The sequence below is a fragment of the Oreochromis niloticus genome, linkage group LG23, assembly GCF_001858045.2.
Source record: "Oreochromis niloticus isolate F11D_XX linkage group LG23, O_niloticus_UMD_NMBU, whole genome shotgun sequence".
NCBI lineage: Eukaryota > Metazoa > Chordata > Actinopteri > Cichliformes > Cichlidae > Oreochromis > Oreochromis niloticus.
In genome coordinates this window covers 11746524-11774135 of record NC_031986.2, presented here as the reverse complement: position 1 = coordinate 11774135, position 27612 = coordinate 11746524, and the positions used below count along the sequence as shown (strand labels likewise).

Sequence of the window (27612 nt, the reverse complement as noted above, 5' to 3'; positions counted from 1 at the left end):
ACAGGATGTTTTCTGTCAAGAGAGGGTGTGTTTGTGAGCCTCAGTCACTGCTGCACTGTGTGGGAGTGTTTTTAGTCAGAAGCAGAGCAAGGATAGACGGCATTACAGTCAAAAGAACACGTGCGTGATGTTATCGGAGTAACGGATCAGATTTTTTTTGTGCAGGTTCGCTTGGAGGAGCTCGGAGGTTTTAGGTGATGAGGGGAAGCCTTGGGGGCATCATTCTACTGGAGGCAAATTCCCGCTCTTTCTGCAGAAAATGAGGATTTCATGGATGTTCATGTGCCTTCTGGTTTGCAAGTCATCTCATGGTGCTCAGGATCAAAGTGATTCCAAGTGTGACTGGAGCGGTAAGCAGACTTTATTATGATTACACTATGAGCATTATTATGAATTACTGCAGGCTAGACTCTAGCTTGGTACTTCAGTGCCTGATAATCCAAGAGATCCGTGCATATGTGGGGACAACAAAACTGCTCGTTTTCATTTGTAAACACTGAGGTTCAAATTCTAATGAGTACTGCAGTAGTACTTGAGTATTTAATGCCTTTAGATTACGAACTACATCAGTTGCGTAAGTACATATCCTGGCTTGATATTTCAGCCGCTCTCGAGTTTGTTTTGTTTTATGGTTAAGACACATAAAACACGTAGGGGTTAAATTTAAAAACAACACACACATTTATCCGCGTGGCGCCCGAGATCGTCCTTAAATCGACAAATACCGTAGTTCAGAAAGCGCGTTTCAACATATATCCATGCAACAGATAGATACGTCACCAAAACTGCATGTGGTTCATGTGTTACAGTGCTAAATGTGCGTCTGACTCAAGTCTGCCATTTGTATCACACATCTTGTTTTTCATGTGAAATGTGAGTTTGGCTGAAAGAGGTAAATGTGCTGATATCAAACAAATTCCATGCGGGGGAGGAGCTGCTCTGAAATGACTGGTTTCAAAGCCTGAATTTCAGTAAGGGGAATTAAATGCAAATGTCTGAATCTTTGCAGGAGCTCTGGCTCTATGAAGCCGTTTCCTCTGCCAAGTGTTTGGTGCTGGTTAATGGCGGTCCTTTTCCAAGCCTTACATCAAGTTAACTTTTGGGGGGGGGGAAAAAAAAGCAAAAAAAAAGCAAACAAACAAATTAAAAAAAAAAAAAAAAGTATAACATGCCACATGTGTAACAGGCATTTATGATCACGCAAATTCTCACATCTCTCTCTCCAGGTTTGACGATTCACGACTCTGCAAATAACAACGTGACTGTAACGTGCCCGTTGACACAGCCCAACGACGAAGAAATTTCGTTTTACTTTCTTAAAGATGAAGACGTGATTCACAACCATACATGCAAACAGAAAACGAATTGCACTGGGATGAAATGGGATGCTGTGGAACTGCACACAAATGGATCACATTGGTTTTTCACACTCAAATCAGGACACAATATCAGAGGACTGTACAGATGCAACATCACAAAGACGTACCCTCCTCCACTTATGAAAAGATGTGGCAAGTTTCTGCTTGTAAAAGGTAAAAGGGTCCTAAAAAGGGTTTTAAACGGTCTGTAATTCACAGTGCAGTACACTAAACACTTCCTGAATATGCTTCTTGCAGAATGCCCTCACGCGCCCCTGAACCCCACACGCAATCCCACAGGAGTCGCACCAAACACATGCCAAGAATTTCTATGGATTTGGATAATGGTGATTGCAATTGTCAGTATCTACGGTGTAACAGTCACCATCATTGCACTGTTTAACTGGGTAAGATATCCTTGATCCACACGGAAGAGAAAAAATAGAGCTCGAAACGGTCGTTTGTAGCAAATTATCTTAATTTTTACTGAACCCTGGCCAATACTGCAATTTTATGAGCGAAAATTTACTTTCTTTACATGCAAATATACACAACAGCAACGCTAAAACAAGGAAACATTGAGGTTTACAGTCTGCTACGCACAAACACTGACGACCCATTTGAATCTGCTCCGATGCTACTCTGCTACATGTGCTGCAGACAGCGCTGCAAGTGTTGCAGTGGATGAACTATCATGTGACAGTATTTCTAAATGACTATTTCATAAGTGTTTGTTTTAAAGAGACAAAACCCAGTAGATTTTTTTGTGTCAGAGAAAAAAAATACATGTGTGTTATATTCACCTAACATACAAAAGACTGTGAGGAGAACCAAATCCCTCGGTATTTGGGTCAGGAAGGACATCAATCATAAAATTCTGCCAAATCAAATACGCAGAGCTTTGCACTGTGGCAACGCCTTGTTAGGGCCGATACTGTCTGCTAACCTTGGCATATTTATTTAATGTTCAACATTTATCATCTTTTATCAACTGTAAGAGAAACATTTTGTTGCTTTCTTGTTAGTTTTACACATTTCTATACAGCCAATAGACAAATCCTAAGCCTTTTGTACATTTTAGAATTTACTATTGTTTGTCAGATTTTAGGAAAAAAGGCATAACCCTCCCCCCCTGCATAGTACGAAGATTTTTTTTTGTTTTTCGTTTAAAATTTTCAAATTGAAGGTGTTCTCCACTAACATGGTATGACATTAGTTTCCCTTTCCCTCTCCGAGACGGTTGCTCATCTGTCTTCACGTGTCTTGCAGCTCAAGTTGAAGAACACAGAAAACCAGAGTGACTACATGAACACCAAACCCAGAGCGCCGAGGGACCGCAAGAAGAAAAAAGGTCTTCAGAATATACAAAGACACTTCTAATGACTTCATCGGATCATTTTGCACAGCTTTAGTTTAGACCTAAACATTCAGGCTGTCCTCGCTGTAGCTTATTTTTGTCAAACACATAATTGTGAGGTTTGTTTTTTGTGTTTTCATATTTCGTTGTCAACACTGTAGTAAATCTGTACCTACACAGCAAAAGTAGCATTTTTCTTTAAAGCAATGGCTGTATTAAAACTTAAAAAAAAAAAAAAAAAAACATACACACACACCCTGGGTTTCTGGTTTTGCTCACTTCCTGTTTCACTTACTAAGTCTGCCTGTCTCTCTCTTTTTCTCACACACACACACACACATGTAATTGGGAACCCCTATCTTTGTGGTCGAAACAGAAGGTGGTGTCTGATAGAGGGGACTTAACCACATTTGAAGCATAAATCAATGTGCTACACTATGGACGCTCAATCTGTTAAAGAGAACTCACAAAACCGCAGCATCAAGAATCTAAATGTCATGCGAGCTGCTATCAAAGTGTTTGACTTCTCTTTCACTTCAGCGAGCTCTTACTTTTAAAAAAGCAGAACATCTTTCTCAAAGAGCTGATATCGCCGAGGCTGATGGGAGCCAGATACTTGAAACAATAACAACACGCACAGTTTCCTGCCTTCCTCGCTCTTAGTTTTTCCTTTTTTTTTTTTTTTTTACCCGTCGTGCACTCTGCAGATGTAGCAGCTTCAAAGGGACGCCACCTTTACCTTGCTCACCTTGCACTTTCTGTGCAGTCACTGCAGGCACTCGCACCGGGTTTCACTGGTTTTATTCAGTAGCAGGGTTTTACTCAACAGCTACCGCAAGCATGAGCGAGGTAGACATAGTTTCTGCTAGGCCTCGAAACAATTTCTGGGGCTTTAAGCAATGATTAAAAACGAATGCTGACTATAAAAGATTGTTTTTTACCTCCCACACACTCAATTCTTCTATGAAGAAGGGCACCCTTTAAAAAAAAAAAAAAAAACTGGAGGCGTAAGCAAAGAAAAGTTCAGGTTTTCAGTAAAAACTTATCTGAAATCTGCAAAGTTACTTTCATGCAACCAGAGAATCACTTTCAACTCTTTTCAGCATCTTTTTAATTAAAAAAAAATATACAAAATGATGTCCTACTATGTGTGCACAGATGAAACAATCTACTAATGGAAACAAAAGAGTATTACTCTTAATTTCGAAGAGCCATTCAAAGTTGTTTTCTGTCAGTACTTTGAGAAAAGTGTGTATTTGCTCTTCACGTGTCCCTCATCTTTCTTTAGCTAAATGCATCCAAAGCTAAACAGTCATTTTAAAACCTTTCATATATTTTCTCCTTCTTAAATACTACCACAAAACCTGTCAGTCATCATGATGATTAGCCTCTTTCCTTCCATTTAACGCTGACATCTGGCACTAAGATCGCAGGTGCTCCTTTTCATCAGGCTGCGTTTCGGGTCTGTGGTGTTGTGGAAAAATCCGTTCCCTGAGGAAATCTATCCTTGTTTCCTTGGATACAGACTGCAGGTCCTGCTCCGTTACCTGGAAAATAGGATTAGGATCATGTAAATCATCCACTCTGATACTTCTTCCATTACTTGCACTAAAATCGAGAGAGAATAACCTACCATTAAAATCTACAGGGAGCAAATCTGAAGACATAATATTTGAGTTTCTCTTCTTAATTTTAGTAGTTTAAACATATGATACAAGTGTAGGAAATAAGAGACCTGAATTCTAATAAACAGGTAATGTAGTGCAGCCATACATTAGCAATGTTCTGCTTTTTAACCCAAATCTAACGGATACGTTAAATTTGGATATGTAAACTTAGGCGTTAGTCATGAGCTGCAAAAAGGTTTAGAAGCAAAATAAGCAGAGATAGTGCAAAAATGTTAGTGCGACATTATTTTCTGAAGGTGCCAAAGTCTCACCAGGACAGAGTTATATCCCAGGATCTTCAGATGGCGAATCTTCACAGCCAGCGGACCACGGGGATTGGACGTGCCGTAACAAAAACGAGTTTGCGGTGCATAAATTACTGCAATTCTGGGAAATAAAGAGAATGATTTGTCAGCTTTACCAAAAAGAAAAAAAAAGGTCAAAATTTGAATAAAATCACTGGGAGACAAAAATCTGAAAACTGACAGATGGAGAAGATTGTGGGTTTATTGTCACTGATGAAAATCAATGTGTTCTTTCTGACTTTATCTGCTTTACTCAGCATGAATCTGATATTAGGATTTTACTTTTCATTGACGCTGGCATCTATTTTTTCCTTTAATTACTTTATTGACTAAATAAACCATCTGTAAAGTCGAGACAAGAAATTTCAACGAAGCAGAATTTAAAAGAGCTGATTCCGTTTTAATCAATAGTTTGAATCAGTTCCAATAAATGAACGCGCCTGTGCTGTATGGAAATAAATGACAGATGGATAGTTCTGATTACGCTCTGATACTTTCAGTAACATCGATTATGTCAGCAGAAACAGATCACACATAACCTTTACTTTGTACCAAAAGACCTATATGCATTCTTTAGACTTCTCCCTGTAAAGCCCCTCATTATATTTATTTTTATATTTATTTCTATTTATCTATTTTTGTACAATATTGAGCTTGTCTGTCTTTTGACAAATTTATTTTTAGCTGTGCTGTTTTACCAGATTAGGTTTTGGCTGCTGCAACACAGTGAAAAAAAATGATAAAAAACTTATTCTGCACATTATTTTACTATAATATGTAGAATATAAAGTACAGCTCAGGAGACCCCCCCCCCTCCCTTTAGGGCTAAACAAAAATAGACATTAAAAAAATGCATCACCATAAAGAAAGTGGACATTAAAAAAACAAGTTCAGATGGGCATAAAAATATCAAAAACACAAAAAATGTCAATGCAAAGCTAAACTTCAAGTTAAAAAAATATATTATTAATATTAATCTACATGTATCCTACATGATTAAACACATGCAACTTTAGGAAAGTCTGTATTCCATGTAAAAAATGTTGAATACAGTAGTTGCACACATTTTTCCAACAATAATGTGTCCAATTTAAGAACTGGACACATATTTTTCAGTTTCAGCTGTTTACAATCCTGCTGCTTATTGCAAAGAAGTGCCTGAAAGCCAAGAATAGAAATATGTTTAAAAGAGGCGGTAAAGTATCGCCTGTAATACATAACAGAGTTCAAAGAGAGCAAACAAAGCATGCACTCCTGCTTGATGTATTTGCTTTCAAAGACTGCTTTTGTGCCTGAACGAGGTCTTTACATGCTTGTCTTAGTTTGAAAATGAGATTCATGGTGCTTTGCTGCATGCTCAGTCAGATATTACCAATCACGCAACATATTACGTCAGTGCCCGACACTGGAGGAAAAGAAAAGTCCCAACATCCTCTTCACCTACCTTCATTTCAAAAAATGTTGCATAAGCACAATTAAATCAAGAACAATATGAGGAACTTAAACACGACTTTACGTGTGTTCGAGACATGAATGCATTGATGCTGTCAGCAGCAAGCTCATGCTGATATCTTACCGCTCACTGCTCTCTGCTGGAGAACACCCTTCCCCTCCACCGATGCTTGCTTCACACACAGAGGTTTGGTTTGGCGTAGGTTTGGTTACAGCAGCGTCTGGGAGACAGCACAGACAGACGTTTGCTGGCATCACAGTTTCAAAAGCAGGTTAAACCGAGAATATAGAGTAGCTGTTTGTGACAAAAAAAAGTCAGGGTTTTATGTCTGATGGAAAAAAAACCCAACATGTCAGATACTGAAATTTTCAAATTGTATAGTTTTCTTATTTTTGTTTTTTAAATTCAAGAGAATTTTTGTGAATTCTGCCACATATTTACAAAGTCTGGGACAGAACTATGTTTCTCACTGTTTTGCTTCAACCACTTCTTTAATGACAACCTGCAAGAATTTGGGCCCTGAGGAGACCACATACTGTTGTTTTTAAGAGCCAGTGTTTTTGTCAGTCTTGCTTAATTTCATCTGCTCAAAGGTTTGGATCCTTTTTCTGTCAAATCTTACTCCAGTTCTTTTGTTTCACTGGCTTCCACTTACACATAGAAGTTAATTTAAGGCCTTCTGTTCGTCTATAAATGTCTCATTTATGAAATGAAAGCCTACGGAGGCTCTTAGATCAGCAGGAAATGCTCAGCTGGTGGTGCCCTGACATCAAACTTGACATGATCTAATGGGATTTTGCCATTATGCTGCCATCTACTGAAATCAGCTCCCATTTAAACTCAAGATTTTATGACTGTTCTCGTTTCTTTCTGCCACTTACTCTGTAAAATCTGATTTAAAGTGACAGCAGTAATGCCTCAAGAAGAAATGTCTCCTAACCTTGTTGCGAGCATTTTCAAGTTGCAATTCTTTTCTGTATGATCTCTCTCATTCTGAACATTTAGCTTTCTGAGAAACCATCATGGCTCAACATAACAATGAAAGAACATAACAGAAATAGAAATAAAAACAATAGAAGTTACAAAGAAATAAGAAAAAAAGAATGGAGGTTGAAAACAATAAAAAAAAGTTGACTGAAGTAAAAAACAAAACAGTAAAAGACTAATAAAACACAGCATAAGGAGAAAAAACACAACAGAAATTGAAAAAACATGGCTCAGGTCAAAATTTGTCTTAAAACAAAACTCTATTCTCTGATAAGATGTTAACATAGTTCACGGCTGAGCTCTGCGGTGGCCCTGAGAGGTCAAACCTCCTTTAAACAAAACTTGAAAAACAATGTTGAACAAAACACAATGGAAACAGGAAAAAGCAAAAGTTCAATAACACATAACAGAAACAGAAATAAAAACAACAGAAGTTAAAAAAAAAAACTAAAAAAAAACCCACACAATGGAATGTGACAAGCCCCCCCCCAAAAAAAACACAACAAAAAAAACAAAACAATGGATTTTGAATATAACACAGTAGAAAAAAATGTAGAAAAAAAATCAAAGAAAAATTGAATAAAACAGATTGGAAACAAGAAAACACTACAGAAATAGAAAAACATACAAACAAACAACAGAATTAAGAAAAAAAACATAAGTCAAATACAAATGGAAAAAAAACCTACATAAATAAGAAAAAACAAGCGAATTTGAAAAATTCAGAATGTCAATTAGAAAAACACAACAGAAGTTAAATGAAACACAAAATACCAAAACAATATAACTCAAGTTGACAAAAACAATGAAAATAGGGGGAAAACCCCCACAATGGAATCCTAACGTAAGTAGAAAAATACAATGAAAGTTGAATAAAACAAAGTATAAATAAGAAAAACAGAACAGGATTTAATGGACATAGAAAGACAAAACAAAACAGTTAAAGCTTAATGAAACAGCAAAAGTATAAAAGGCATGACAGAAATAGAAAAAAAAAAAAACTATGGCAATAAAAAAACAAAACAACAGAAGTTGAATAAAACACAATGGAAGTTAAAAAAAAAAAATCAAACGGAAGTTGAATAAAATGAAGGAATTGGGGGGAAAAAAAACACAATAGAAATAAAAAAAACCAATAAAAAACAGTAGAATAAAATAGAATGGAAGTAAGAAAAACAGAATAGAAATTGACTAAATAATTTGAAATAAAGAAGAAATACGTTGAATAAAACTAAAAGAGGTTGAATAAAACCCAACATAAGTAGAAAGAACAGAACAAAAGTTAAAAAGACACAATGGAAATAGTGAAAAACAATAATGGAAGTATGGAAAAAAACTACAGAAAACAGGGGAAAAAACCCCCAAAAACAATGAAACTTGAAAAAAGCGCAACAAGAAATGTGCTGGCCGAACAGGAGAATGTTCGAGACAACAGCTTTAACAGCATCCTCCTTGGCTGAGCTGCAAGTTTCTTCTGGCTGGCAGATGAAGACGTTAGAACTATTTTCTATGTAAAGTGCTCACAATTAGCGCTGTAGAATTATTTGCATTATTGGGTCATGTTGTCTGGAAAGACACATTGTTGCCTTAATTCAGAATCTAAATTTAAATGGGAACCAATTTATGTAGTGAACAGCAAACTGGGTACAAGCCATTACACTAGGCCTTCTTTTATTATAATGGCACTTTGAGCCCATCAGTTCCATTATATTCAAGAAAAAACTGATTTTTCTACAGTGGATATCTCCAAAAGTGACCACTTCATACCAAAACACTCAGGCCTGAAATGCCCTCTGCCTTGAATTCACAAAAACTTTCATAATTTTTTAAACACATTTATTTATTACAATTCAAGCCTGATTTTCTTTACAGCAGCACTTTTTTATTGTTTATAACAACTGACATGTATATTTGAAATTGCACTTCTTCTTTAGGGATTAAATGTAGTTACACTTCATTCAAACAACAAAAAGGCGAGTTTCACTCATCTGGACTACTAAAGATCAAAGTAGTCCATGTGGCATGTGGGCCACATGCCACATGGAAAAATGAGTTTAACATCCCGCTCTAGAAGGATTAAACTGTATAGAAGAAAAATAAGCAAGTCTGCATTTAGATTAAACTGCCACTTTAGACTTACCTATAATTTTTTTTTTTTGGTTTTATTTTTTTTGCACCATCAAATTCCATTCGCCTTTTTCTTGCCACCTGTTTCGCAACATTTTAATACAGTATGTCAAATACTTTGAGTTTCCTTTATGTATACAATATGTTATAATAATAAAATTGCCTTCACTTGAAAAGCTTTTCTATAGCAAGACAGTTCAAGTATCCAGTATGCTGCTGAAATGTTAATTTTTTTATCCTTTTCTCAAATTTTTCTTACCTATGAAGTAGAAATTCTCCACCATCACGCCCTCCTGTAGCATCGTATGCGCCTGATCCTCCAGCAGACTCTGCAAGTCCAGCAAGAGCCTAGGGTTGACCGATGGAGTGCTGGGGGTGGTGTCTCCCAGGACTGATGCAGGGACAGTTAGGGGCTGAGGAAGAGGAGGACGGTCAACACGCAGGCACACGTCCACCATCTGAAACATTCTCTCCTGGCTCTTCGGAAACTTCAAACCTGAGGAGAAAAGGAGCAGGTGAAGACCATAAACCCAGGTGTAAGACAAGAGCAGTCAAAGTGAACTGTTTTACCTGCAAGCTTTTCCAGCACACTGCTCTGCAGAAGCTGCTCCAGTGGTGCGTAAGGGAAGTGGCCCAACAGACAGAGGCAGTAAATGGCCTTCAACAACTCAAACGCAGCTATTTTAGGCAAATAGGAGCTCAGGACGTGGCTCAGACTATCGAGAAACCTGCAGCAGCAAGAAACCCAACAAAGACAAGCAACAGTAATTTAGTCACGGACGAGGAAGATGTGTTTATTTTACAGTTCAAAAACCAGCAAACTAACAGCTGTGCCTGTTTTCAACTGTGATCGGCCTATTAGCGTTCTACTTCTGCTGCTGTCTGTGTTCGCCGATCGGCCTCGGTGTTGACAGATGTGGGATAAACATGCACACTGTTCTCCCTGAACCTCTACTCCATGTCTACAACCACAGGGACACGTTTGGATGAGTCACATGGTTTACATACTGTTGTCTTCTGTCCTGCAGATCGTAGCTCAGAGAGGAGTACACCTTGAGGACACAGAGCAGGTCTTTAAGTGTTAGGACGTCAGGGTTGGCGATCACTTTGTCAGCATAAGCATCCATCAGGGCCGCGGGGCAGAAGACGAGGTTCTCGAACACAGACAGAAAGAGAAGCAACTAAACAGAAAGAAAGAAGTGGAGCATTAGTAAATGTCATGTGTGATATTTTAAGTTCCTCCTCTTGAAACCTCATATTTACTATTTTGACAAGAAAGCAGGTCAGAAGATAGTTGTCACCTGTTTGTTGGTCCAAATGTCCAGTGAGGAAGCGACATAGTCCGAAATGCTGGTGAGCAGATGAACGTCTCTGTAGAGGAGCTCCCTACAGGACTGCAGCAATTTAAATAATCTGTTGAAGGGGATACCATGGATGTTCTCTAACACAGAAGTCAGGAGTAGGAAAAGGAAAATCATTAAATTAAATTTTAATTTTAATTAATCCACAATAAATATAATTCTTGTAATTTCTACAGTCATCACCTATTTACAGGCTATTTCTGGTTATTAGCAGGTTCAAATGGAGACCGATTTGACATCACTTAATGAAAGTGAAGGTATATATTTTTTTATTTAAACATATTGACTTCAAGAATTTTGCCCATGTATCGGAAGTACTCTTGTGCTAAATTACAACACAGTGTCGAAAATCTGAAACGCCTCACAGTGTATGCTGTGTTTTGTTTAATAAGCATTTCCAAACACTGACTTTAATGGCCAAGAGTAGAAATTTATCTTATGATGTTTCTTTAAACCAGCAGGATGGTTTATCCATCATCGTCATCTTCTGTATTGTAAAGTTGGCCCAGGGACTGGTGCAGGTTTCTTTCTCTCATATTTAAGCATTTTATTTTTAAGTGACCTACAGCAGCGTATCTTATTGTAGATCACAGCTCTTCTTTTTTCACATCAGCTCCTTTTAGAGTCCACCGCAGCAGATAATCTGCCTCCATCTCACCCTATCCCTACCATCCTCCTCCCTCACACCAACCCTCTGCGTGTCCTCCTTCACTGCATACATGAATCTTCCCAATGGTCTCCTGTCTGGCAGCTCCATCGTCAACATCCTTTGTTTCTCCTCTGCAGTCTTGTCTCTCTAGCTTTGTCTCCAAACTGCTCAGCCTGAGCTGTCCCTGTGATGTACTCACTTCTAACCCTGTCCATTCTGATCACTCCAAATGAAAATACTAGCATTTTCAGGTCAGCTTTCTGTCTTTTTGTCCGAGCCACACATCATAGCAGGTCTCACTGCCGTCTTATAAATCTCCCCTTTCCACCCTTGTTGCTATCCTTCTGTCACAAAACACCCCTGACACTCAGCTACACCCACACCACCCTAACTGCACTCTCTTCTTCACCTCTCTTATGTGCTGTCCGTTGTTTTAGACGGCTTACCCCAGTTATTTAAACTCATCTACCTTCACTAGCTCAGCTCCTTGCATTTTCACCTTTCCACCTGCCTCAGTCTCACTCGAACATGTATGAAAATTTGGTTACAGGTAAATAAAAATTAAAACCTAAGTTGAATAAAGAAGATCTGTATTCAATTATCTGCCTGCTTTCCTAGGCGGTCTAATCTATTCTTTATCCTTCGTTCTGGTCCATCAGTTTTTCTTGTCCACCTTCTGCAAGCCAGTCGCCCTGTTTCCTGTGCTTTAATTGTTTGCTCTCCTCTGTCACTTCACCTTTCAGGCTCTCACTAATGTAACCTACACCTCATCCAAGCCCCCATCTGCTTCATCCCCACCACCAACATCTAGACGCTGGGGCAGGGTGACACTGTCTGGACACTATTTTCTTGTGGAGAAGGATTTACCTGTGATTTTTTTACTGCAGACATCCAGCAGTGGCTTAGAGAAGAAGCCCATTGTGGCCATTGTGGAAATCATGTATTGGGCGTTGGGCAGGCTGAAGTGGTCTGTCATAGATAAGGCCTTTTTCTGGAGGAAGCACAGACACGGAAAAGATTCAGCAACAGCAGTTTTTAAACATTAACTACTTTTGAACGATTGTCTGTTAATTCAGCCATGCATTACACAGGTAAGCAAATACCATGCAAAAAGCACAGCTGAGGGCAGCTGCACACAAGCGCTCAGTCATAAATGTGGAGAATATTTAAAAACAGCGAGACAGAATTTCAAATGAGATTAAAACTAACCTCTAGTTTCCATTTGAGGTCCTTTGGGGCATCTTTTCCCAGCAGACGCATCATGGTCTGGAGAGCCATTACATTCTTTATGCCTGGAAGACGGGCCTCCACCACCAGCCTAAGATGCACAAAAAAATAAAAATCAATGTAACATGTGACTTTAAGGCTAGACTTTTTTTTTTTTCTCCATGATCTCATACCTCATGCCCTCCTTGAGTGCACGAACATTGGCTCCGTCCTCCATTTGCTCCAGGCTGGATGCCAAGATGGACAGACTCTTCTCATCAAAGTCATTCAGTTTCTCCTGTTGATGAACAAGAAGACACATTTGAGTGCACAGAAAAAACAAAAACACCACCAAGATGAAGAATAATTTGTGCACATGCTCGTGGACCGCCTACCTGGCAGGTTCGGAGAAAAGTCTGGACCACTCGGCTACGTTGGGGAACACCCAGGTTGACCATACTCAGGAGAGAGTAAGTCACGTCCTCATTGCGAATGTGCACCACAGTCTTCATGGCCCTCTGCAGCAGCTGGTCAAAAGCGGGATGCTCAAACATCAGCTGCAGCTCATAGCGTCTCTGCTCATCTGTCATCTTCTTAGTGGTGGCCCACATGTGGGTCAGGCAGTGGCTGACCTGTCGGGCTGTGGGCGAGTACTTGCCGGTGAGGTCTAACACATCTGACGGGGAGCCGCAGCTCTCCAGGAGCTCCAAGAAAGGAGGCTTCCTCTCTCTCTCAGCTGATGCTGAGTCAGCAGGTTGAGAGGGAAGATGCTCCCCATATTCCAGATCATCCCCATGATTGGCTCCCTGTGAATAGAACCTCACTGAACTGACAGGACTTCTAGAAAGCCACGTCTGACTCTGTCTTGAGCTCCAAAGGTGGAAGAACTGTTTACCTGGAGAACACGAGTCCTTGATTGGCGCAGACAACAGGAAGTTGCGCTGTTGCCAAAGAGACCTACGGCTGCAAAAGCGCAGGCCCCGTCTCATGACCACCTCTGACACCCATACAGACATGGTTCTTTAATAACACAGAGAAGCGCTAAAAACTATTGAAAAAAATAAATAGAGACAGAGCCAAATAAATTAGAAATAATACCACTGCTCTTACAGTTTAAATGACCTGACACTTTACATTCATAGCCACAAATTCTCTTAAATTATGCGTGGCTACCAATGTTGCTTAATTACATAGTCAGCAAGGTCAATAAACTGCCTCCTTCAAGTTATAAAAACATTGACTAGCTGCTTTTAGCTAAGTGATGCTAACCTTGGACGCATACAAACAGGTATACCGAAGCGACGCATTGTAGTTTCCAGACCGGGAAAAATCGGAGAGAAACGTAGTTCAGCAAAAAGATAAACAGCTACATGACACCATAGAGTTCATCAGTGCTAGGCCAGTCCATTGAAGTTTTCTCACACATGCTAGTAGGCGCCGTGTGCACCGCCATAATTCGTCCCCCCGTCAACATGTACTGTCAAGATAGTAGGAAAAAAAAAATAAAAACGCAAATATACAAATTTTAATTTATTTCTATTTTAAACGAGCGGAGTTGAAATAGGTTTAACGAAAAATATAACACTTTTATTTATGTATTTATTTATTGTCATGGCATTTTGTGTGGCGGTATTCACATTCGTTTGACAAGCAAAAGGTCGCTGGTCCGATTCCATCTGAAGACACAAATCCCTTAGGGCTTGCATCGGGAAGGTAATCCAAAGTAAAACTTAACCCGCTGTGGTGATCTCTAATGACAAAGGAGTAACAAAAAGTGGCTTTGGTTTGCCATACACGGACTCAAATAAGTGCAACGCCATCCATCCGTCTCCTAGCAACAGACCTTTTTCACCCAGACGCACAGCATGGCAAAATTTGTACTCGCCGGTAGAGCTTTAAATTTCATTTTAATCTCTCTAATATTTGCCTGTATTTCCGGTACATACACGTGCATTAATCTGTGCATTTTGAACTCGAACAGGAAAAACAGACTGCCCTTATTATGCCAAAGCAGAGCTTTTAGCAGACACCCTCCAGCAGTGTTTGCCAGACTTCAAGATCCATAAGATCTCCATCCTCCCAGATGAATGGAAGGTATCATATTTTCAGGTGATCGTTTTTAGCCATATAAATTTAAGGATGTATTGTCACCTCAGCATGAGCTCTCTCTGGGCAGGAATGGCTGGGGGCCACGTGTGAAAAAAATAAATGGAAACATGAGGGCTCCCCTTTGGTTTGGAGGGAACTGGTGGAGCAAGGGGGCAAAGGGATGCTCTTGGGGGGCTTCAATGACTTCCTAGAGCACTGCCAGGTAAGCAAAAAATAGATTTGCTCAACTACAATAACTTTTAAACTTTTAAAACTGGAAATGTCATCAATTGAACAATGGTTGCGTAGGATTACTACGGCATCACGTCAGACATGACCACAGACGTCATGCTGAGTGTTGCAGCAGAGAATCTGGAGGCCAAAATGAATCTCATCAAAGAAGAGCAGCATCGCGCCAGTCTTATTCAACCGCTTCATGTTTGGATAACTGGGTGGGTCTGTCGTAAAAGCTAAAGAGAAAAATCTATTTCCTCTTTTAGGAAACTTTTAAGGACTTTAGCGTGTCTTTATAGTGCTCTCAACCCAACATGCCAAGTCCTGATCCCCAGTCTGCTCTCCCCCGAGGTGTTTCCCAAAGTTTCTGCAATCAGCCTCCACCTACTGGACCTGGAGGGAAACGAGGAGCAGTTACAGAGCCTGAGGTTGGAGATCGAGGAGCTGGCAATCAGCATGCTCCACCAGGTGCACTAAGACTCGATTATTTGTTTGATCGCATCGAGAGGAAAGCAAAACCTTGTCATTAAATTTATTTACAGGTAACTACTGACACAGATCTGGAGCGAGCCTTCAGGAAGGCGGATGTCATCCTCCTTTTAGATGATGGGGGGCACGATGGAGAAAATGAGGGTGAGGAAGTAAAGAAGAAGAAGGTAAATGTGATCTCAGAGCGCTACAAAGAATACGGGCAACTGATCGATGCAACAGCCAAGGAGACGGTGAAGGTGATCGTGTCCGGCGACTCGTTTCTCAACCTGAGGTGCTCGCTTCTTGTGGACAGTGCGCGCTCCATCGACAGCCACCAGTTTATGGCTGCTGCAGCTCAACTGGAGAACGAAGCCAAGGCTGTACTTGGGAAGAAGATGAGAATGAGGCCGTCAGGTATCTCCTGTGAATCGGTTGACTCATGTTCACGTTTTAGCACCAGCCCCTGAAATAAAAGATGAATCAATTCTTATGTCTTCTCCTTCTGCAGATATTACAGATGTAATAGTGTGGGGAAATATCAGCGGTACTTTCTACATTGACCTGCAGAGGGCAAAAGTTTTCAACCATAATGGGCCAATCACAGGACCAGCTTTCTTTTCCCAGCCACTTCTAAGCATTTTTCCTGACAGGTCTGTAACCACGGAAACATAAAGACCTTAATTTGTATTTTTTTCAGTGCACTTTTAATTCTCCAGACTCCTTGTTCAAACGTGAAGGTGGTTATTTCCTGGTGCCCTAGATTTACCGCATTGGTAAGCTCAACCCAGCTGGGGCTTTGGCAGGGTAAACAAATATAATATGATAAGGTCTGACACTGGCCAGCCACTGGCGTGCTTTCAGTCTGTGCAAATATTGATTGCACAATACATCTGTCCAGAAAGCTGCTTGCTCTGATGGAAAAAAACATCCTGTGTTGGCACACAACATAATCTTCTTCTCCTTTCCAGGAAATGGTTGGAAACAGACTTTCACCACTTGGTACGCAGGCGGCGTCTAGCTGTGACTTCAAAGACAGGCCAAGTAGCCGCCCCATCAGCTGCCAATGGGATCCTCACTGTCTTGAAAGCTTGGAATGGTGCTAGTGGTCCAGATGTTCTGTCTTCGGGTGTAGCTTGCCCAGGTTGAGAACTGATTTTCAGTGTGACAGAACGATTTTTAAATGCGATTCAGATTCTCTGATTCAGTGTGATCTAGCTTATTTCAAAATGTGATTGTTTTTGGGTTATTTTAGGGCATTACAGTCTCCCAGATGGCATTGTCTTCTCAGTTCCAGTTACCTTCACAGATGGCAAGTGGTCAGTAGTGTCTGAGTTGATCGTTGAAAATGAGCTCAAGCACAGGCTTGAGCTCTCAGTAAGTGAACTGCAGCAGGTAAACTTAAACCATTAATATTAGATGTAGCACATTCTTGTTGCTTAAAAATGTTGCTAACATTTTGACATAATTTAGGTAATTTAAGAAAAATGTATTCATACTATCTTTTCTTTCTCAGGAAAAGCAGTTTGGATCAGACAGCGGCACAACCTAATAAAGCTGTTGTTTAAAGCAAGCATGCTCATTTCCATGTCTATATTTTAGTTTTTTTATCTCGGGACTTTTCATGATTCAAATGTTTTTTAAAATCCATGTTTACATGATCTTGGCCCTTGGTTCTTTCTTTGAAACAAGCTGATTTTCTTCAAATATTCTGGCAAATCAGTTAGCTAGTAAGCCCCGCCCACTTTGACCACCAAATAGGGAAATCTGCTTACATCATCTTGGCACAACAGTAAATGAATTCAGTCTGAAGCCCAGCCTTTGGCTTCAAGCAACTCCTTTTACATATGCTTTGACTATGTTGTTTAATATGAATATGATTCTCATGTAATCATAAAACAAGCTCTTGCATATATACAGTACTGTGCAAAAGTCTTGAGCCAACCCAAATTTCTTTATAAAATATATATGTATGTATTATTTATTTCCCCAAAGGGGCCAGAGTATCTTCAGCACTAGTATTTTTGCACCAACAATGTGATTCCCAAAGCACTATAACTTGAGGAAATTTTAAAATTTCTTTAAAATATTTGAGGAAACTGGACAAGTGAATGACAAAAAGAAGTGACAGGCATAAAAAAAATATCTACAGGAGATGAACAGTACCATAACCTTAAGAAACAGGAGAAATCAAGCAATGACCTGCAGAAATACATCTGGCTCTTCAGTCCAAGCCATCTACTGTTCACTGAAGCCTCATCAGAAATGTCTCAGTGGAAGGCTGGCCTCATTAAGCCATTCTTAATAATGAGAAACCGGGGAAAAGGATGAGGTATGCAACATTACACAAGAACTGGACTGAAAATCAGTGGCAACAGGTCTGATAAAGTGATGAATCCAAATGTGGAATTTTGGTAAAAATGGTCATTAATATATACTTAAGGTCACAACAATGAGTGTTTACACTCATCTGTAAAACACAGTGGAGGCTCTGTCATGGTTTGGGCTGCATTTCAGCCAGTGGTGTTGGAGAGCTGGTTAAAATTTCTGGAGTTATGAACGCAGAAAACTATCATGAGATTTTGATCCACCATGCAATACCATCTGGAAAGCATCCGATTAGCAAAAACAACTTCATTTTTCAGCGTGACCATGATCCCAAACGTGGATCGGCCTCCCCAGAGCAATGACTTCAACATTACTGAAGCAGGATGGGATCATCTTGGTGACAAATGGAACAAGCCTGGAGAACTATTTATGAAGACTACTTAAAGAAATAACAAGAAAGCTGCCTAAGAGAGTTCAGGATGTGTAGAAGAATAATGGTGGTCATACCAAATATTGACATTCAGGCTTGTTATATACTGCATTTCCATTTATGTTTGCACAGTACTGTAACAGACACTCTTAAAAACAGAATTTGAAGACCGGTTAATGATTAAAGGTAGTAATCCAGATACAGGTCATTGCAACATATTAAGTTTGTTTCAGTTTGTTCTTTTATTTTCACATGTGCAGTTGCAGTTTTATATCACAGTCTGATGACATTAAACCTGTTCCGCTTTGTGAAACTCGTCCAGAGAGGTTATATGTTTAGACATAAAAGATCAAACTGAGTACTTTATGGAAAAAGGAGAAATTAGAAAATATATTCCTTTTTTTCAATTTTTACAGTTCGGTAAGTTACTTTTTTTTAAACGTTTAAGCAGGATTTTAAACATAAATCACAGTACTACCGTACACAAACTAGTCAGTTAATATCGTTCTCTAAAGCCGATGTCACCGCTCGCCGTCCATCTCCACATACAGATGGTTGGCCTTTTAAAAGTAAGGACACATCAAAACGTTTACTCTCCTCACTGATAATGAAATATTAAACAAGCTGAATTTAATGCACTCTTTAAACCTGAAACATTCAAACTGATTTTTTTTTTTCTTCACAAATTGTGCAGTACTTTGTCAGCCGACAAGGAGAACTTGAACAGGGTGCCGTTTTTACATGCAGAATGTACACTTTTTGCATTTCTACACTATGCACAAGGAGGCGCTGACTGAAAAAGAGGAGGTTAGTACAAATGCAGTGCACTACGACAAGTTGGGGGAAACAGACACATTTTGCGCAATGTTATGTTCACTTTGTACAACCCAACCCTGAGACTTGGATGCTGAGTGGTTCACAAGAGCAAAATCGGCTTTTCCATACAGTCGAGCAAGGTGCTAAATTTCTTGATGATCTTTTTTTTTTTATCTTGTTTTTGAATACAGATCCCAAACATTGGCCCAGATATATGATGCAGAATGACAGTATTATTCCCTACAAGAACAGAAAAAATTCTGCTCTAGTAAAACTCTTGAAAATCAACCTCAAATATTGATGTTAAATACATGCGTGATGCATGGCATGCATGAACTTGTCATGGCACAAAGGAGGTTATTTGGTAAATATACAGATCCCAGTAATCACTGTACAAATAGTACACGGGCATATCTAACAGGTCTGTAGATAAATAACAAATTCAATTACACGTGGATGTACGAAATTAAATCCTACTTACAAATGTAAATAAAAATGAGGCATTGATCACACAGAGGAAACTTGGGAACACTTCTCTTATCGTGTCACGTTAAAGTCACTCGCGTGTGGGTAAAGATCTACTAGCCGTCAACATCCATTGAAGTCAGAGAATCCGTTTTCAGGCAACGAGTGAAAAAACCAACAACGACTGAATGGGAATTTCTAACTTTGAACCCTAAAGGTGCGGGTGCGGATTGGCGTCGTATTACTCATCTAACTGTGGGAATGTGCAACTACGATTCAAACCTGGTGTTGTCGTTAAAACATTTACATACAATCTTTATATGGGTAACCAAAGGGATAAAATAGACTCTTAAATTCCCCCTCTGCTTTAGTTATAAAGTTTCATCAACTGACCATTAAATTAAATAATTTATAGCATATATTAACAGTTAATCCATCATTCCAACTCTTCCTAACGCCACCTATATAGATATAGACATCTGCCTCTGAATGAAAAAACAAGGTGGATGCTTTTAGCCGTGGTACAAAATAAAGGCATCACTGTTGTACTAAAGAGACTGAAATCAAACAGGTTCTTTAAAAAAAAAAAAAGTTTCCAAACTTTTAATTAAAGCCATGAACCTGCTTTTCATTGAATACACTCCTGTCAGGGCAGCATTCAGCATAACAGAAAACCCCTTTACTATAAATGCAATATGAAATGGTGCATTTATAGTAAAGTAAAGCTGTGTAATTATGAACGCTGCCCAATAGAAGCTAATGATGGTCCTGGTGTAGACACGACTCCTGAGACTTTAACAGACTCTTCTGACGTGAGGCTATAAAAGCAGAACGCACCAAGTATCTCAACCATCTGCCACACAATCACCGACCAACACTCTTTAACTCCAAACTCATTGATAAATGGATTTTGTATAGCCGTATGCATGAATATAATGTAGTTTTAACATACAAATAAAAGCAAAACATTGGGGGAGGGGCGCAGCAGGGCAGCTATGACTGTGGTTGATGCTGAGGGGATGGAGGTGTGTCTGGAGTTTCTCCCGCCACCTGTCCTTCAGGGCTGATGTCCAGCCCCTCATCCAGTTCACTTTGGTCCAAAAGCTCAAAGTCCTCTTCCTCGGTCGGAACTAGTGTGTCGTCGGGGAACTCCTCGCCGGTGCCACTTTCCGTTGTGATCGCCTCATCTGGTTCCTCGTCAGGACCGAGCGCCTCTGCCGTGGTAACTGTAGTGTTAGCAGTGGTGTCAGTGGGTGTCTCCAGAGCGCCCGGTGGGGTTTCACTGGGAAGAAACTCAGCCAGAGAGGGCTCCTCGCTGGCCTCGCTGGAACGCAGCAGGGCTGACAGAGTGTTCTGCACGACAGTGGAGATAGCAGTGCTCACTATCTCCTCGCTCAGGGCCTCCAAGGAACGCTGTGCACCCTGGGTGACTGCAGGCTCCGTCTTCTCTCCTCCCCCATCTACACCTGCCACAGGCAGCGTGCCCTCTTCACCCCCAGGTGGTCGACCGTGTCCGTTGAAATGTGTGTTCACAAAATGGAGGGGGGATGCTAGGTGCTGGATAAGGAGGCTGGCGGGGCTCAACGGTTCCCCTTCGGACTGAGTGTCAGCCTGGGCTCCCTCTCCCTGGCCTGAGCCTCGCAGAGGAAAGTGAAGCAGACTGTGCTCAATGGAGGGGAACTCCTCCACTGAGGGGAACTCAGGGAGATCCCGCAGGTAGGACTCCTCTGGGTCACTTTGTAAACTCTGCTGGTCCAAATCTGCAGTAGGCAAGAGACGGTATAAAACCATAAATAAATGCAAGTCATGCACATATAATTTTCACAATGATATCTTAACAACGAGAGGATGAGGTGACATTCCACTTATGATAACAATCTGATGCACAGAAGCACGACAAACTAAAAGGAACACTTGCCCACATACTGTCATACTTTCTTTGAAAAGAGCAAAGGAAAGACACTAGGTCTGGCCAAGAGAGAGTTTTATTGTTTTATTTTGCTAATTTAGTTTGTCTGCATCTCTAAAAATTTGATACTGGTGAATGACATTGCACAGAGCAGCACACACACCTCTGCACACACTCACTATCCAAATTTCTTTCTTATATAGACCTCTTCAATTGCTTGTTGACCTAATTATCTAATCAGCCTGTCCAACAGTATCAACTCAATGAATTTAAGCGTACAGACATGATCAAGACGATCTCTTAGAGTTCAAACCAAGCAGAATGGGGAAAGAAGGTGATTTAAGTGACTTTGAACATGGCTGTTGGTGCCGGACGGGCTGGTCTATTTCAGAAACTGTTGATTTACTGGGATTTTCCCAAACAATCAGAGAGTGGGCTGAAAATGAAAAAAAATATCCAGTGAGTGGCAGTTCTGAGTGAAAAAAGAAACTTGTTGATGCCAGATACAGAGGACAGATTCCTTTGAGCTGATAAGTAAGGCAACAGCAACTCAAATGACCTCTCATTACAACTAAGATATGCAGAAGTGCATCTCTGAAAGCAAACACGTTTAGCCTTGAAGCAGATGGGATACAGCAGCAGAAGACCTCGTCAGGTGCCTCGGCAGGTTGACTGGAATATAGAAGATTAGAAAAATGTTCCCTAGTCTAATTAGTTTTGATTTCTAGTGCCACAAATCGAATGGTAGGGTCATAATTCATGTGAAAGCATGGATCCCACATGCCTTTTATCAGTGGTTCAGGTCAAAGATGGTGGTGTAACGATGTGGGTAATATTTTATTAGCACGCTTTGTGCCCCTTAGTATCAACTGATCATCATTTACACACCACGTCCACATGTGAGTACTGTTGCTGGCAATGTCCATTGCTGTGTGACACTGTACCCGTCTTCTGATGGCCATTTCCAGCACGATAACACCCAGTGCCACAAAGTTGAAATCATATCAGACTCAGTTCAGATCATGGATGTAGCAGCTGTGTGATGCTGTCTTGTCAACTTGGATCAAAAACAAAATATTTTTTTAAACAACTTTAATCAAAGTTCAACACTGACACATGACAACTACCTTCAGAGACGTCGGTGAGTTGAGGAGTAGTGGCTCTGGACACCGAGAAGCCTCCACTCTCCAAGATGGATGCCTCTTCATCTGACAGCTCAGAGTCTGTGATGGCCATAGCCAGAGCCGTAGTTTTCACATCCACCTGACCGAAGAAAACGAAATAAAATAAAATAATGACGCATTATTTTCCACGTTTCAAAACCTGAAAAAGATAAGGGTAAACCAGACTCCTCTGGTTACTCCACATGCAACAAGTTTGAATTTATTACAAGGACTATAACCTTCATAGCTCGTAGCAGTAATCCAGGTTATACTAGTTTGTTTATTTTATTACGTTTGCACCATGCCCTGCAGGTGTTCATTCACAGCATAGCGACTGAATACCTGACATGACACCGACTCTGTCAGTTACTGAACTGAACCGTGTACTTTCTGCTGTTGCGCTAATGGAATGCGGCTGTACTGGAAAGATAATCCTTCAGGTCATTTGGCACAGCGCAGAGCTCCATTCCCATCAACACGTCACCACATTCATAAAGGTCGGTGCTGACTTCAGCACACTGTGCTGCTGCTGCAGCTTCCTCTGCTAGTCTTACACTTTAAAGCGGCACCCTTACATATACGTACTCTCTGTGCATTGTGGGTTGTGTTGCAGGTGTGTGTCCTTACCGTTGGAGCAAAGCAGGACAGCTCCTCCTCGCTCTCGCTCTCCGTTTCAGCTCTGGGCTCGTCCCCCTCCTCCACCTCCTTCTTTATCTCTGTTTAAAACCCCCCACACACACAAACACGTGTTTTCAACATGCCATGAAGGACACCACAACAACAACAACAAACCACTAAAGGAAGTGCTTCAAAGACAAAGACTGCGGTATGAGAATTAGGTAACCAAAGGAAACTGCGGCTTTACAGTGGCTCCTTTTGTTTGTGTGTGCAGAGCCCGAGATGTTGGGTATCGCTGAGAGGACAAAGAAAGGTGAGCTACATCGATTCTTGCGCAACAACGCCGACTTCACTTGAAAGCACGTTGCGGCTGAAAGTGGCTCTCTCACTCACTCCTCTTGTCGTGTTTGCGGTGCTCCGTGTCTCCCTTCATGCTGTAGTCCAGTTTCATCAGGATCGGTTCCAGACCGGTGTACATCCTCTGGATCAGCTCATGGTACACCACCAGTGGCCACAACAGAACGCTCAGCACTGAAAAGCAGCATGAATAAAGCACATGGGTTTCTTTTGTTGTTTTAATTACTGCACTGACTCCTATTATTACTCACTGCCAGACACCCTCTGTTATGACTCACCTATAATATAGGAGATCATGATTCCTGGTACGTAATGTCCAACCACAGCCAGAACAAAACAGCCACTGCACATCATCACACAGAACTGGAAAAAAGAGAAAGCGAGAGATATCATCAGTGTGTGCTGTATTTATGTCATAGAGAACACTTTACTATAGCCCTTTCTAAAAGTGGGATAGTTAATATCACTGGCATCACCAAACGGTTAGTGTGATGCTATTCGTACTGTTGACTTTTTCCCCAAAACACTGCTGAAAGGAATAACAGCACTACTCCTAAGTTTTGTTTTTTTAAACCGATGATTAAAAGGTCCTGCATCCGACATGTAGTTATGGAAATGCATCCAAACACTAGTAAAGCTGTGCAAAGAATCAGGTGATTATTAAACTGCAGCTCAAAAACACTGGCTCTGTGTGTCACTTCACTCGCCTCACACAACGCCCACAATCCCATTTATAATTCAGTCTTTATGGTGGATATTAAGTCGTAACAACTGAAGATAATTCACTGTAATTAATGAGGTTATCGACTTTGTGCCACGTGTGCAAATACCTACAACGCAAAACTCAAGAGAAAGACTTCTGTAAACAGCTGGAAGCAACAAACCAACTTCACCACAGGGTAACGGTCTCATTTTCATTAGAGACATCTCTCTGTAATCTGACCTCCATCATTAATACATGTAAAGTTCTGGGTGAAATGTGGCCAAAGCCTAATATTGCAGATGTCATGCTCATTGCAGGGGGGAAAAAGCCGTTTATCCCAAAGGACTGATTCTACGAGACAGGTCTGGGCAGAGTAGAATGAGAAAGAAACTGAAAGCTTTTTCAGTTATTTCTCCAGAAGGATCCAGTTTTTCAGTTAGCTGAGGAACTCGCTCAAGAAGGGGGAACAATCACAGTCTAATCTAGTGCGTGTCTATTAACTGACACAATGGCATTCTTTAAGAATTGTGCCATGTTGACAGTGATGTGTAAATGTGACTAGATTTACCTTGGAAGACCGCCATTGTGAGTTTTCCAAAAAGTAACCAAGGTGCACTTTCAGACATAAAGCAGACATATTCTAATTCTGTCATATTATCAAAAACACTTTAAAAGGACATTTAAGGAGTTGTTTAATGTGTTGTTAAGGCTACATTACTTGTTTGAGATTCCCAAAGTCCAATACCCAAGTCCAAGTAATGTGTTTTTTTTTTCTTGCTGTAGTCTTGCACTACAATCAGACTCATTTAGCGAGAGGAAAATGGTGAAGGGGAGGAGTGGAGATGTGGACGTTACTTTTATTTTTAATGCACAAAAGCAAAAGAACATGATGGTGAAGTGGAAACTGTCTCCAGGACAGAAACAATTGCATTATGCTGCTAATGCAACATTGTCTCTTTGCAAGGTCTGCACATACAGCATGTTAACACAAAGCTAGCCAAGAACCCAGAGGGACGTTAGACGTTAGAAGAATTGGCTATCTTCTTTTAAAAAAAAAAAGAAAAAAAAAAAGAAAGAAAGAAAAACCACAACCTGACATCAGTCACATAAACACTTATACTTGCACTGTTAGAGAGTTACCCCAATAACATGTGTGCATATGCATTTCCATGGTCACACCAAAGCACTGTACCTTGCCATGGTTCTGTCGTTTGTACTGCAGCATCTCCTGCAGATACATGCAACAGGTCAGATAACTCTCAGCCAGGTGGTGGCTGAGCTCGGGGATGCTGAGCAGACGCTGCTCCACGCTCATTGTCTCACTATGATCAAACAAGAACACACACACACACACACACACACACACAGGAAGAAAAAAAAAAATTCAACACCTGTGACGGACACAGATCTGTATTTGAAGCAGTTCAGGCTGTACTTATGTTAGCAAAGGTGCAGGTTAGGATTTCATGTTTGCATAATGACGATTTAGGGAGACAGATGCACACAAGTGAACACAAACACAACACACTAAATGAGGCAGGGAGCCTGAAATTAATTATAATGACAGAGTGTTGTGTGACAAACGGGTCATAACAGCCGACATGGACAGACTTTAATGGATGACTTTTACAATAATTTAACGCAGGAAAAAGCACTGCTTAAGAAAACAAAATCAACTTATTACACTACAAACCTTTGTGCAGGAGGAGCGTCTACATGTTGAACTGTAGAAGAGACAAAAAAAAAAAAACAATCCACAATTAGCACAGAATTTGTCGAAACATCTTTTTTTTTCTCCTATGACCCCAGTTCCACAAAAAGTTGGGCCGCTGTGTAAAATATAAACAGAATGCAGCAAGTTGCAAAAAGTTCCTCCAGCTGTTTCTTTTTAAGGACCGCTTCCTTTTAAAGCCTTTTCCTTCCCGTCCCAACAGTTGTGAGACGCGTCGCTGCCATCAAACTCAAAAGGAGCTCATATTTTTCTTAAACATATTTTTTCTACGTTCTACTGTGAATTAAATTTGACTTTATCAGATTTGCAAATCACTGCATGCAGTTTTGGTTTGCACTTTCAAACAGCATCATAACTTTTTCAGATTTTTATGATTCGCACATTGAATATTAACGGAAAAGTGCTTTTTTTTCAGCCTTGTAACATATTTTGTGGATGTTTGACTACTCAGTTAATATAATACCAGAAATCGCACGATGTGTGTGAGTGGAGGAACAACCTCAACTTGAACAAAATTTTAGCTTTGTCAGCAATACCTGATAGACAACATTACGCGAACTATTAGAGGAAGGCATCATTGTGATTACTTTGAGACCTTACCAGTAATGATGGGCAACTTAGGCTTCCATCTCTCCAGCAGCATGAGCCCCAGCAGGGACACGCTTATCAGAAACAGAGGCCGCAAGGAGGTGGAGGACAGGATCCTGCAGAAACACACACAGACGTATATAAACTGAAATACGGGGAATCTATTAAAGCTTTATTGCTCTGGTTGAATATGAGCCAAGGGAAAGTAATCAGACAGCAGACTAACAGCTTGTCAACCAGGCCTGAGCCACTCATCTTTACGTCTTCTCTTAAATTGCGGTATTAACAGGTGTGACACCTTAAAATAAATTTTATCTATATAATATAATTCCTTATAGTCAGCAGGGAACATATGCCGTGCCGAAAAGGAAGTTTAAACTGGCTTGCAACCTTCGTTAGCATTAGGCTAAAGACGTGGGATTAGCTAACTTATCTTGACATTCACTCGTAATACCCTTGCTGACGTTAGCCAGCTAGCTAACAATACACTCCAAAGCAGCCTTATCAGTGTGAGAGACAAGCGTGATTAAACGCAGACTCGACGTTTACCAGAATAATGTGTTCAGTGTCAGGGCGACAAAGATGCTGTACAACGGCCTCTCCCAGACCAGCAGCCTCTGCACCCACAGCAGCAGGAGTTCATACTGCGATAGCCAACCCTGAAGACGCTCCCGCAGGCGAACGAGCTCCGGGTTTCCGTCCCCGCACACCTGCTCCGACGTCCCCGCAGGGAACAGGGCCTCTAGGCCGACCGAAGAGGAGGTAACCGAGGGGCGTCTTCTGGCCTCCTCTCCGCTCGCCATGTTTCCCCCACTTTGTTATGTTGTTTTGGAGATCACGGGGTATATGGAAAGATGAGGGTCAAGCAGGACAGAGTGAAACCGATGAAGCTTCCGGTTGAAACGTTCAAAATAAAGTAGGTCGATAAAGCGCAGCGAGCACAGTCACGTCTTTCTGTTAAGTTTATGGTAAAAGCAAAAGTGACCTTGCTTCTGAGAAGACCTCCATAAGATATTTTAATAATAATAACATAATTAAAATAAAGCTGATACTGAAACATGCCGTGAAACTCTGATAGCTAAATTAATCTAAACGGAATAGAAAAATGCAAAACTGCAAAAATAAATACATAAATAAACGCCAACTTATACCTGAAGTTATACAGATACATTTCTATTTTCTATAACGATTACAGAAAAAACTTGATTATGTTGTGTGTGTGTGTATGTGTGTGTGTGTGTAT

General features: G+C 40.5%; 4 protein-coding genes across 8 annotated transcripts; 2 read left to right on the top strand and 2 right to left on the bottom strand.

Moving 5' to 3' along the window:
- Window positions 1-5: 5 nt before the first annotated feature.
- On the top strand, window positions 6-3254 carry LOC100699099 (uncharacterized). Its single transcript, XM_003440964.5, has 4 exons — window positions 6-350; window positions 1227-1532; window positions 1617-1765; window positions 2628-3254. Exons 1-4 carry the CDS (start codon window positions 260-262, stop codon window positions 2736-2738), a joined length of 657 nt encoding a protein of 218 aa, XP_003441012.1. The 5' UTR covers window positions 6-259; the 3' UTR covers window positions 2739-3254.
- Window positions 3255-3809: 555 nt separating this feature from the next.
- Window positions 3810-13938, bottom strand: fastkd2 (FAST kinase domains 2). Of its 3 annotated transcripts, none has more exons than XM_025902815.1 (12): window positions 13740-13938; window positions 12866-13521; window positions 12665-12768; window positions 12474-12582; window positions 12132-12255; window positions 10556-10695; window positions 10263-10435; window positions 9825-9982; window positions 9514-9750; window positions 6264-6360; window positions 4655-4769; window positions 3810-4262 (listed from the first exon to the last, which is right to left on the bottom strand). In XM_025902815.1, the coding sequence occupies exons 2-12, from the start codon at window positions 13484-13486 to the stop codon at window positions 4137-4139; spliced, it is 2004 nt and encodes a 667-aa protein (XP_025758600.1). In that variant the 5' UTR covers window positions 13487-13521; window positions 13740-13938; the 3' UTR covers window positions 3810-4136. The 3 variants fall into 3 exon arrangements, with proteins under 3 accessions (XP_025758600.1, XP_025758601.1, XP_013124384.1); XM_025902816.1 differs by having other exon boundaries at window positions 12866-13518; XM_013268930.3 differs by lacking the exon at window positions 13740-13938 and having other exon boundaries at window positions 12866-13276; window positions 13366-13506.
- A 176-nt stretch (window positions 13939-14114) lies between these two features.
- mdh1b (malate dehydrogenase 1B, NAD (soluble)) lies at window positions 14115-16848 on the top strand. Of its 3 annotated transcripts, none has more exons than XM_005450069.4 (10): window positions 14122-14357; window positions 14452-14564; window positions 14647-14781; window positions 14868-15010; window positions 15092-15260; window positions 15335-15677; window positions 15772-15913; window positions 16232-16404; window positions 16516-16579; window positions 16777-16848. In XM_005450069.4, exons 1-10 carry the CDS (start codon window positions 14336-14338, stop codon window positions 16826-16828), a joined length of 1356 nt encoding a protein of 451 aa, XP_005450126.1. In that variant the 5' UTR covers window positions 14122-14335; the 3' UTR covers window positions 16829-16848. The 3 variants fall into 3 exon arrangements, with proteins under 3 accessions (XP_005450127.1, XP_005450126.1, XP_005450125.1); XM_005450068.4 differs by having other exon boundaries at window positions 16516-16655; window positions 16777-16833; XM_005450070.4 differs by lacking the exon at window positions 14868-15010 and having other exon boundaries at window positions 14115-14357; window positions 15144-15260; window positions 16516-16655; window positions 16777-16833.
- Window positions 16849-18241: 1393 nt separating this feature from the next.
- On the bottom strand, window positions 18242-27248 carry retreg2 (reticulophagy regulator family member 2). The gene is made up of 9 exons (XM_003440961.5): window positions 26919-27248; window positions 26382-26485; window positions 25743-25773; window positions 25242-25371; window positions 23625-23709; window positions 23383-23520; window positions 22999-23087; window positions 22336-22471; window positions 18242-21059 (listed from the first exon to the last, which is right to left on the bottom strand). Exons 1-9 carry the CDS (start codon window positions 27170-27172, stop codon window positions 20293-20295), a joined length of 1734 nt encoding a protein of 577 aa, XP_003441009.1. The 5' UTR covers window positions 27173-27248; the 3' UTR covers window positions 18242-20292.
- Window positions 27249-27612: the final 364 nt, after the last annotated feature.